Source organism: Calliopsis andreniformis, chromosome 3 (genome assembly GCF_051401765.1).
Source record: "Calliopsis andreniformis isolate RMS-2024a chromosome 3, iyCalAndr_principal, whole genome shotgun sequence".
NCBI lineage: Eukaryota > Metazoa > Arthropoda > Insecta > Hymenoptera > Andrenidae > Calliopsis > Calliopsis andreniformis.
In genome coordinates this window covers 20648410-20660099 of record NC_135064.1, presented here as the reverse complement: position 1 = coordinate 20660099, position 11690 = coordinate 20648410, and the positions used below count along the sequence as shown (strand labels likewise).

The 11690-nt window shown below is 30.3% G+C and overlaps 3 protein-coding genes across 13 annotated transcripts; 1 reads left to right on the top strand and 2 right to left on the bottom strand.

Annotated features, from left to right (window-relative positions):
• Positions 1–72: 72 nt before the first annotated feature.
• Positions 73–1019, bottom strand: Cype (cytochrome c oxidase subunit cyclope). 3 transcript variants are annotated; one of them, XM_076393724.1, is made up of 4 exons: positions 865–996; positions 575–626; positions 301–461; positions 73–224 (listed from the first exon to the last, which is right to left on the bottom strand). In XM_076393724.1, exons 3-4 carry the CDS (start codon positions 459–461, stop codon positions 152–154), a joined length of 234 nt encoding a protein of 77 aa, XP_076249839.1. In that variant the 5' UTR covers positions 575–626; positions 865–996; the 3' UTR covers positions 73–151. The 3 variants fall into 3 exon arrangements, with proteins under 3 accessions (XP_076249839.1, XP_076249840.1, XP_076249838.1); XM_076393725.1 differs by lacking the exon at positions 575–626 and having other exon boundaries at positions 865–1019; XM_076393723.1 differs by lacking the exons at positions 575–626; positions 865–996 and having other exon boundaries at positions 301–470.
• Positions 1020–1447: 428 nt separating this feature from the next.
• LOC143188816 (uncharacterized) lies at positions 1448–6743 on the top strand. 8 transcript variants are annotated; one of them, XM_076393274.1, is made up of 11 exons: positions 1589–1603; positions 1675–1988; positions 2429–2617; positions 2694–2933; positions 3011–3250; positions 3334–3429; positions 3539–3807; positions 3886–3984; positions 4067–4331; positions 4417–4661; positions 4741–6743. In XM_076393274.1, the coding sequence occupies exons 3-11, from the start codon at positions 2477–2479 to the stop codon at positions 4892–4894; spliced, it is 1749 nt and encodes a 582-aa protein (XP_076249389.1). In that variant the 5' UTR covers positions 1589–1603; positions 1675–1988; positions 2429–2476; the 3' UTR covers positions 4895–6743. The 8 variants fall into 8 exon arrangements, with proteins under 8 accessions (XP_076249393.1, XP_076249394.1, XP_076249390.1 ...); XM_076393278.1 differs by lacking the exons at positions 1589–1603; positions 1675–1988 and adding an exon at positions 1448–1463; XM_076393279.1 differs by having other exon boundaries at positions 1542–1774; positions 2899–2933.
• A 90-nt stretch (positions 6744–6833) lies between these two features.
• Pp2a-29b (Protein phosphatase PP2A regulatory subunit A) lies at positions 6834–10489 on the bottom strand. 2 transcript variants are annotated; one of them, XM_076393271.1, is made up of 10 exons: positions 10353–10489; positions 9805–9996; positions 9163–9382; positions 8940–9100; positions 8700–8855; positions 8320–8591; positions 8054–8248; positions 7737–7980; positions 7418–7661; positions 6834–7261 (listed from the first exon to the last, which is right to left on the bottom strand). In XM_076393271.1, the coding sequence occupies exons 1-10, from the start codon at positions 10434–10436 to the stop codon at positions 7257–7259; spliced, it is 1773 nt and encodes a 590-aa protein (XP_076249386.1). In that variant the 5' UTR covers positions 10437–10489; the 3' UTR covers positions 6834–7256. The 2 variants fall into 2 exon arrangements, with proteins under 2 accessions (XP_076249386.1, XP_076249385.1); XM_076393270.1 differs by having other exon boundaries at positions 6841–7256; positions 10353–10488.
• Positions 10490–11690: the final 1201 nt, after the last annotated feature.

Below are 11690 nucleotides of genomic sequence, written 5' to 3'. Positions count from 1 at the left end.
AGTAAGGATTTATTGCTCGACAAACTTGTTACGTTTACTCAAGCAATATAAATCCAAGTATCACCAAGTATATGACTTTTAATCACATTTATTTATTAAATATGTACAGGAAAATCTTTATTAAGACTAATATTTTTTATGTATATAACATTTATTGCTGAGGACGAGAATCCATAAGTCCAGCATTCTCCATTTTTTCTAGTGATTTCATTGGATCATAAGTTCTAAAAAAAAAACAGAATATTTATTACAATGTGGAAATGGCAAAATATATAAAGGGTTGTATGTTGTTTTTATTACTTGTAAAAGTTGTCAATCTTGTTGCTCTCTATATCTGCAATTAGGGCTTTAAAAGCAGCAGCTGTGAGAAAGCCTGTTATCAACACTCCTACTAAACCTTTCTTTACATATGAGCGATGAAGATCGCGGAGCTGAGGCTTTGCAAGACGTCCTTCCGACATCTGAAACATAAATGTTACTGTCAGTTATAAATACATAATATAACACAAAACTGTCCACATAGACAAGTATAATTATTCCTATAATATACTATTAGTGATTACATTAATATTACCTTTTAATACAACTTTGAATAATATTGCTACTAATTCTATAAATGAGAAGACCTATAAAAAAGGACATTGAATAATTAAAAAACAATTCACGTTGAAACAGTTAGAAAAAGGACATATAAATCAGACTTTTGTTCAATGATCAATACGATGTTCTATGACAGGTTAATATAAGTAAGAAATAATAAGCATGAAACAGATATTATGTAACATTGATATTCTTTTAAGGAAAGATATTGGTCGACTTAATTATAAAAAGAATTGATAAGAAAAATCATTAAGTAACACATACTTTTACGAATGAAATATTACAGTGCTTCAACGAACTTTAAATCGTAAGTCTCGTCATACATCGACGTCGATAGATATCACCTGGAAGCTGCTAGAAACCGTTCGTAAACTTACGAACCTAAATCCACCAAGTTCTAGATAGCTTTCGAGGTGAACTTTTGAAGACCAATGTGTTCCTAAACTGATAATCTTTTAAATATATTTGATCTTTTATGCAAACGACAAAAAAACATGTCCCAATAAAAATAAATTTCAGAATTTAAAAATGTTATCACGACGAAAATATACATACATTTACATGATCTGTGAACCATGTATGTGTATTTAGTCGCTATAAGCTAGTGACGAGATACATAAACAAGTTTGTAAAAAATTTCTGAGATCAATTTATGCATTGATAACTCTTTTTAATTAAATCTGAAAGTATATCGAGTTGCATGCTGATAGCGAGTATAAATATTCTTAAAAAAATATCTTAGATAATATAATGAAATACTACTAAAATGACGTAATTCAATTTATTTTATAAAATGCACGTATGTATCTGTTAAAAATAAACATTCATCAAATTATGATACACTATTAATAGATTAAAAGAAGGTAAGAATGTTATTTACTTTATCAACATAGTAGCTTTCTTTGTCATTTTCGAGTGAGTTTATCTCATGATCGATGGTGGATCAGCAGAGAACAGCAGAAAACGAGAATTGGAGAGAACGTCAATTCACAGTAGAGGCGAAGTATATTATAAAGATTGAGCTTTCGATTTAATAATATCGTTTCTATAGTCATTTTTTATTGGTTTCGTCAGAAAATGTTGAAGGACTTCTTGACAATTAGTATTTGACCAAATGTCAGAACTTATTAAAAGTGCAGTGGTATTGACAGTTGACGAATCGCCGAATTATTGCGTAGGTGGCTGTGCTTGCTGACTGCAGTCAGCTCAGGACTGCTTTATTGTATTTACGTTAACTAAAAGTGTTAGGGGTGAATTACAACATTTAAATAGTGAGTCTGAGTAATACTTGAACTGTGTTCCCGTCTAGTTAATATTCTTCCACTTATTTTTTGCTATACTATGTTGAACTTTATAGTGTTTGTAAATATTCATAAATTAATGTCGTGGTATGTAATAATAACCTTTTCTGTAATGTAATTTTGTGATTTATGATTTTTATTATACTGTTCTGTAAATGCTTGCGTTTGTATAGATATTAGTAGACTATAAATAAGCAGCTTATATTTTTATTTTTATTCATGAATTCTTGCATACGGAAAAACGCAAAATAGAAATGCATGAACTATTGCTAATTTGCTAATACTACTCAGTTTTTTGTTTTTTCTAGCTACTTAACATTTTGGTCAATATTTTGAAGAATCATTGTTTAAGTTTAGGATGTAATTTTCTTGGGAATAGGGTTTTTCACAAACAGGATTTGTTTTGCTCAAAGGACTATATCTTTTGCCAATTATTGTGATTTGTAAACATTTACTATTTATCTACTACTAATTTTTCGTTTCTACATATTTCAAACATTTTAACATTTGGTTATTGTGTCTAACAGATCATATGTAAGGCTGTGTGAAAGCAGTCTTTACTGCAAATAGTGATCATGGAACAAATGATTGCTTTAAGTACGCAAAATCCATTGACTTTATTAGTTAAGTTTGGGATGATGGCATGGAATGACACTTGTGGTCAAGAAAATTGTTCTGGACATGGCGAATGCCACAATGGTACTTGCGTGTGCGAGGTAATTCTTCAAAAAGTTCTCAAAAATTTTATTTTGTTTTATGCTTTTAACTAGTTTATGTTTCTCTTCTCTATAGATTCAATTTGATGGATTGGACTGTCATGTCCCAAATTTTAGCTATTATATTGCGTTTGCAAGTATATTCTTCATATTGGCATTTGTATGCCTGATACAGCTTATCATGTGTATTATTGCTGAGTGGCAAAAAATGAAAGCACCATCTTTTCTAAGAGCTTGTAGAGTTACCACACAGAAAGTTTTATATTTTATTGTGTTTCTAGCATCATTAATTCGAGGAGCATATTTCACATCTCCAGTAAGCAAAAAATTAATCTTTAATGATAGCAATGATTATCTAATTGCAAAAGCTCCAGTAATCTTATTTATTAACAGACAGCGTTCAAAGAAGGATGGTCTAGAAGCTTACTGTCTGCCTATTATCCTCTTGTTCTAAGTGGATCTTCATTAATTGTATGTTTTTGGGCAGAATTGTTTCATTTAAGAGGTATTTCATGGGACAGGCCACAATTTCTTTCAAAATCATTTATGGGTTTTGTTACATTTAATGTATTGACGTATTCCCTACTTTTGGCGGAATTTATAACAGTTCAAATATATTCACAGGAATACCAGGTAAATTAAGTGAAAGCTTAATCAATTATCAATTAAATTACATATTGATAATTTAGTTTATCTTCACTTTTTCTATTTTTTAGAGCTTTTACACTAATGTCTTCAATGGATGTTATGCGGTGCTTTTGTTTATTGTTGTCATCTTTTTCTTAATCTATGGAGTAGAAGTATATTTTAAGGTATGTTAGATTGAAAACAAAATGAGCATAAAAAAATATCTACACAAACCTCTGTTACTGTACACTATCTATAAACTCTAGTATTTTATTAAAATAATTCTCTTTAAAGATTCGAGGTGGATTTTTAAATGACAATCAGAACAATATAATTGTAAATAAACGGATGGACGATGACTTAAAAGTGAATGCTGAAGAACAAGTTACTACAAAACTGTTTGACCCTGTTCCGAGTACCTCATGTTCATCACAAGTGGAACAACAAATAAATATTTCTCAATTACATCAGTCTCGTGTTGGGCTGCTATCACAAGCTTTAATGTTGTTTATAGTGGTTGGATTTTTGTGCAGTGAAACACTTAGTGAATTTTGGAAAACTAAGTAAGTTAAAAGAGTATATAAACTATCTGTAATTATATTAAATGTTACAAAACTTACATTCATTTACTTTTATTACAGAGTTCCTTTACATAGCAGGAATTGGCATGACGTTGTTTTCCGTGTCATTGAAGTTGGAGTAATATTATGGTTTCCATGTGTTTTATGGAATTGTTTTAGGTACGTTCTATATTTACCAATTTACAATATTATTCTTTGTAATATCACGCTTGTTACAAGTACTAATGAGTATCTACTTCAGTCCTGAGCAACTGTGGATTTTAAATCCGAAACGGATTTTAAACAAATTCGATCAAACGAAATATGTAAAAGAAATTGAATTACAAGATAAAAGTAGCGAACAGGATGCTGCACTGTTCTCAGATGGAACATCGATTAGTAGCAAAGACTGTTGGATCTGTTATGATAGTGATAGACAAGATGCTGGCCCACTGATACAACCTTGTCAGTGTAGAGGCGATGTTAGTGCAGTTCATCATAACTGTTTACGTCGTTGGTTGGTCGAGGTATATGTATAAAATAATATTAATATTCTAATTCCGAGTTTCTCGACTTTATTGCATTATTCTGTATGTTCCATCTATTTTTTAGAGTTCTGTAAACACTGATAATCTCAGTTGCAAAGTGTGTGGTGCAAGGTACAATGTTGAACATGCAAGTAGACTGGATTGGCAGAATAGTATAACTTCGCGTCATTGCTTGCAAACTATTGCTATTGTTACAACGATGTGTGGTTCATCAGCTGCTGCTTGGACACTTATTCAATTAGTAGAAGGCCCTATTATTAGAATGTTTGCAGCTGGTACTGCATTGTTAGTAATGTACGTTTGTATAAGGTAAGTTAGAAACGAGTGTTAACTTTCATATTCAGTATTTGTACAGTAGAAGTATATTAATCGAGAACTACATTTTTAGATTTTTAAGTTTGAATACCGTAGTGGCATATCAACGTGCCAAAATTTCGTCGTTAAATATTATCAGTTCTGATAATAATGGAACTGCACACGTATCTACTATTAGTCACACTGTTTGTGTTGACTTAACAAAGTCTGAAACAGCCGCAATATAATCACTACTTGTTCATTAAACTGAAATGTTGTGGTCTTATTTATGAAGACATGCAACCGAGGAAAGGTAGATATTCTTAAAATTTTAAGTAGATGTAAATAATGTGTATATTACGTACACACAACTTTTTTCTATGATTCTTTGAATAACTTTTAAAGTAACTACTGTTAATAGTTACTTTATAAGGCACAGAAATACATATATTGTGTGACCATTTATTGCTGCTTTAAAAAAGAAATGAATTGCCAAATCTTGAAATTTTAATTTTCTTGTTCCAGTAGTAAATTAATATTTTACTATGAACGATTTATAATTTTAATTATATATTCGTTGAAGACAATACTGGTCAGATATTCGTGTGTATAAAAGTTTATTTTACTAATAAGATTTGGATTACTTTAGATTGTTGCATTAACACTAATAAAGTGGTAGCTTTGGAAATGTATAGTAGAGATCCAATATCAATATTATTTTGTAGAGAGCATACGACAAAAAATAAGATTTCCATAAGTGTTTTACAAATTATGACATTCTGTTTTATGAATTAGATTAAGATTATTCAAAAACAGTGAAAATTTTAAAGAGTATAAAAGAAACAAGTATGTAGTTTCCAATCGTTTTTGAAACTACCATATTTTCATAGATAAAAAAGTGAAATAAGTTGTTTTCATTGTATAGTATAAATATGGTAACTGTAGTAATAAATATATATATATATATATATACATATAAGACTTATACGGAAAATATGTAAAAGGAAAATGAACTTTTCAAAATGTAAAATAGAATCTTAATATATAATCGTCGTATATAGGATAAAAAGATTGTATTCTCGCTGCAATGGTATGTGGTTTTTTGAGAATAGAAACAATGTGAATAGTGTTACAGTTAAGAACAATTCGATATACATGTGTAACATTTTTAAAATAGTAGGAAGAATTTATGTTCTCTTTAGGATATACGAATTTTATATCTGAAAATACTCGTCCTTCATATGTCTTCTAGTTTTGTAAAGTATGTATGTATATAGTACTATAATTAAACAAATTATATGTATTTTCTTTCTTGAAAAAACATATTGTTATTGTTATACTATTATCAAGTACATTTCGTTACATTCTTTCTGTACTATTATAATGGTACAAAAGTATACTTTTGAATGAATAAACTCATTCATTCGTTATTTGGAAACAGAAATTAATTTATTACACTATAGTTACATCACACTTTCAATAATTACATAAATATGGCATTAATTTATGCATAAAGCATTTGTAATCGATAAAATGAATTAATTTACTTTTAATGTACATTCAGAATAATTCTATCAATCATATGGTGGTTCCATTAACGATTACTGAATGTTTCATTTATAAACCACACAACAGAAATTGTATCACAAACACTAACAAAAGTAAAATAATACCTAATGAATATAAAATTAAGATAAATCTGTATGATATAATAAGAAATACCATTTTTATTACATCTATTTTGTATTATGTATTGGCTGATGTACGTGTCAAAATTAAACATAAAATACTTGAATTATTAACAGAATGTTTTAAATGGTAACTATATTTATATTTAATGCGATTTATTTGAAATTTCCGATTAAATAAATTAATATTACTTTTACTGTGCTACAGAAAGGATACAAACATACTAGTAATTTGTAATTTAAGACAGCTCGTTTGAATTTATTCTTGTAGAAGTGTTAAAAATACAAATACGCATCACATCAGCCATATGCATGTATATGTAGAAAGAAAAAAATAGCGATAAGCTGTGATAATACAAATTGTACGATATGCAAGTTGACTATTAAATAAAAGAAGCAAAACCAAAAAGCTGTTACTGATTATTAATTTTATTGTTCTGTTTACAAAGACAATATTTAACGATGTTACGTATATATCAAATTAAAATACTGATTGTTAAAAGACAGAAATAAAAATTTTGATCTGTGAATGCGAAACAGATTGTAATGAGGTCTCCGATTTTAGGAATGATTCTGAGGTATCTTTTTTTTTTATTATCATTATTACTACTGCTATTATTATTACTATATTATATTATTTTTCAGACAATTATTTTAGGTATGTTTAAGAAATACATTTTACCAATTAAATTGAATATTTAATAAGTAATATAATTATTGATATACAGATACAATAGAACTTAAAATATTGTTTAATACGAACTACTAATTTCAAATTTATATTCCTTGACATTAATCTGCTTTGCCTGTGCAATAATATTACCTGTTGCCATGTGTATGTGTAGATATTATGGCATGATACTTTTTGAGATTGGGGTTGAATAGTGATGGATAAGTTTTAAATGCAATTTCCTTGTTCAACCTATACTGGAACATGATACAAGTATTTGTATTATACACATAAGACTACTATTCTCTATTTTAAAATAAAGAAAAATGAAGAACACAAGGAACGCAATGAATTATTTATATTGTAATCGAATTAAATTAATTTGTTCGTAATTTTTATATTAAATATTTTACCTGCGATGCCTGCCATCGCTTCTGATGCAAAATATTTCACATCAACATCACTATCAGTATTGAGCTTATCAAGTACAGGTTTGACTTGTGCTTGTACTGCACAAGGTTCAAGATAAGGTCCTATTTTTTGGAGAGTTTTGGCTACGTTAAATCGTACATTGGCAACATTGTCAGCAGCCATTCCTAAAACAGTTGGAAGCATCACTTTTGTTGTTATTTCGGGACCACACACTTCAGCCAGTACCTATAACGGACACCAAAAGCACAAATATAAAAATCGAAATATCATAGTACATTGTACTTTAATAATATTACTTACGTTAATACAAAACAGACACGTCATTCTGTGAAGGTAGTTTTGATCCCTCGACATTGCTAAAACTTTAGGTATTACAGTATTTTGTGCCCATTCAGGGCCGAATTTTTCTACTAGTTTTTTCAAATTTAACGTAGCCGCTTCTCTAATGGCATATACATGATCTACCAACCAAGTCATGCATAAAGAATTTAACTTTTCATCGAAAAATTCAACACCAAGTTGACCAGCTAGTAACGGCATATATCTAAAATGTACGTTATAGATTTTAATATTTGAAATGTACATGTTCAATTTAATACATTATAGAGAACACTTACTCTATGATGGCTAATCTTACTCGCCATTTTGAATCTTCAGCCAACTCTACAATAGCTGGCAAAAGGGATTGTGAAAGTTGCTGTATACCAATAACTTCGTTTACACATTCTAAATTACTAATTATGTTCAGACGGACTTCTGAACATTCATCTCTGAGTTGTGATAAAAATAACGGTAGTAGATGCTCAATTGTGCTGTAAATTTAGAAATTGTATGATTAATACTTAGTAATATTAATATAATACAATATTGTGTATTTACTCACTTGTGTTTTCCAAGTATTGGACTAAGGCCCATTATAACGCTTGCTAAAGCTGATTTTACATGTTGGTTTGGATCTGATACAAGTTCTTTAACTATTGGTAATATATTTGTCATAATAATAGACTCTTGGTGGAATTTGTCAAGATTCTGACAGAAGTCACGGACTTTGTCAGCTGCTGCAGCGCGTACTTCTGCTTCTATATCTTTTAATAATACTTGGAATACTGGTACAAGATCTGTTCTTGTAATTTCTGGACCTACAGCTTTTTGCAGCTATAACAAATGAAATTTATTAATAAAAATTAAGGATATTCTCATCCCTTTTCCTTTCACGTTTATGATTTATACATGAAAAAGAAGAAATATTTAATGAAATCTTACATCGGTAAATTTTTCTGCCACCATATAACGTACACGCCATGACTGATCTCCTGCACACTGTCGAAGTGTGGGCATAACTAATTGTTCTACATCTTCTTGTGGTAACAAATCCGCAATGCTAACGCACGGATCAATAGCTAAAAGACGTACTGAATCCTACGCAATTTAATAAATATGCCTTAGTAATATTCTAAATGTCATAAGAATAATTCCTATAGATATTAATGTTAGATTTCTCACTTGTTCGTCTTGAGCTAAAATAACAAACATTGGAATTAAATCTGCCTTCACATGTTCAATTTCCATAACTTTTGCAAATTCTCCCAGATTTGAAGCGGCAGATCGACGTGCCATTGGTGTATCATCTTGGCACAAATTACGAAAATGACTTCGTAAACATGCTATGAAAATAAAACAAGTTGATATCCTTGTAAAATTTGTCGTTTTTATATCTTATATTTACCTTTAACCGATGGACTGACTCTTGGATAACAAACACTGAATAGACCACATGCGGACGTTCTTGATGTGAACCAATCTCCTGTTGCCAAACGCTGAACCAAAGGGACAAACTGTTCCTCCAAATCTGTTGGGCTATGCTGAGCAGCAATGGTTCTGAGAGATTCCACTGCCTTATCTCGAACTATAGTCTCTTCAACTTGTGCCAAAGTTTCTAATGGTTTCTATATTAGAATAACAAACTTGTTAATAATTAATAATCATACAACAAACTAGTAATCCCAAACTATTGCTTTCTTATTTTGAATGCATCTAAACTAATGTAGATATTGTATTTCTGTAAAAAGATTTATTCCACCATGATAAAAAGACAATTAATTTATAATTAAATCAGAAATACAAATTTCCTACAAAATGCACTAATGATGAAATTTGTTAAACCTACAGCTAATGTATTGTTCACACTGACCTACTTTAAATTCTTTATTACTTTGTTTAAGAGTAAAAAAAATGATACCTCATCAAATTATTAAACATAATTAACTCTTTGCACTTGGAAATTTATGTTCTCCCTTAATAATGTCCCCTTTGAGGCACCAATTAAATGCAAAGGGTTAAACAATATTTTAAAAGTAACAATACATACCAGTAAGCAATGTACATATTCTGGACCTCCCACAAGAGGAGTAAATTGTCCAAGCTGTTCCGCCAAAGCTAGCAGAACTTCATCTTCATCGTACATAGAATCTGTTAGAAATGGTATCAATTCGCTGCGTGTTCGTTCAACTCCCAAAGCCAGGGCAATGGTTGATAACTTTTTGATCGAGTTCAGCCGTAACTGCAACAAAAGGAGTTCTATGATAGTACAAATGACTCCCCTATGATTCACCCAACTAACATCTAACCAGCTCTCTTCTACCTAAGGTATGTACACTTTCCTTGAAAATAGATCTTGTACACTTGAGGCTTTCTACAAGAACGCTATTACACGAATAGTTCATAATTTTGAATGTATTAATATCACAAATGCAACAATACTAATACAGTGACAGGAGACTGAGAGAGTATTTTACTCCATACTATGCACCCGCTCTAGCCGCCTTGACACTATTTTTCTGGGCGATTGTAAGCAGGATAATTAACCGATTGTTTCACCATTGTGAAATATTGATATTTGAACACTTTTAGAATTACCTGGACATCTTCGTTTTTTAGTTCGTCGATCAAAACCGCTATCGGATAAAGGCTGTCGTCTGTAATAGAGTCACTCGCTGCCATTTTGCTGCCGATCACACGCCAGAGCTTCGAAACTCCTGTGCATTCAACTTCTGTTTGAGTTCCTTCGCCATCTGGTGGTTGCAACCGTTACGAAAAGTCAGCGGCAAATGTAAAATTAATATATGTTATGTATTTCGTTCGTTATAAGATCGCCACATAGGATCGATTTTCGGGAGTACCATGCTAGTTAAATCTGGAAATATTCTTTTAACTGATAAATCAATTACCTTCAGCATTGATATTAAATCGCTGTTTAGTATATTCGCTGCCTGTCTGAAACGACGCCTATTTCTAAACTGCCAGCTGCACAGCTCGCCGTTAACTAAACACAGGTGTCTCACGCGATGACGCGTGAACGACTACTTGGACAGAAGTCTCATCACGCGTCAGCGCGTGATCGACATTATCGGTAGCGAATTACACCCAATATCAGAAACTGTGAATAATTGAGGTTTTAATACTGTATTTTTTAGGTTTTTATCGCACTTCAATGACAGTTTCATGTTGCCTTAATTTCGTTTACAATTATATATGCGATAATGGCATATCATAAAAATTTGTATGATTGTAAAGCGAAGTAGAAAAGGTTAAATTTTCGTGCTGTGTCATTTTTACAATTGTCATCTTACGGTAGTGAATATTGTGTGAATGTTTGATTAAATTCACAAAACAAAAATATTTATATTTATTTTAAGTTTTAATAAAGTGCTTGGACATTAAAATTAAAAAAAAAATTTAAAAAGTGCAATTTATCACTGTGACCTGTTAACAGCTCAATTATGTTTTATTTTCCTGTTACTCTAACCATAACTTTCTTTGCTATATTTATGGAATATACATTTTGTCATATATATAGTTGAATTTTGTATAATATATAAGTTTTATCTTGAAATGCTATTGCAATAAGTACTCTCTGTATATCCTGCAATTTAAAATAATATTTGGAAATGTGTTTAAGTGTTTGATCTTATGAAATGTTCTTAACCTCTTATAAATCATGTATTCCAGTATGTGTAGTATTTTGCACGTATGGAGCGTCAAATATGATTAAATTTAAAGGAAAAATATGACTATAGAGTTAAATCATCGTAAGAAAATGAACAAGTAATTACAAATACAGAAAAAGGAAATTGTAAGTTCTTGTATAGGAAGGTTATGTAACAGGAAAGATACAGAGAAGTTTAAGGATAAAGTTTGTAGTAAATAATTTGCTGTTATTCATTGTTATTACTCATTGTTATATATAATATCGTT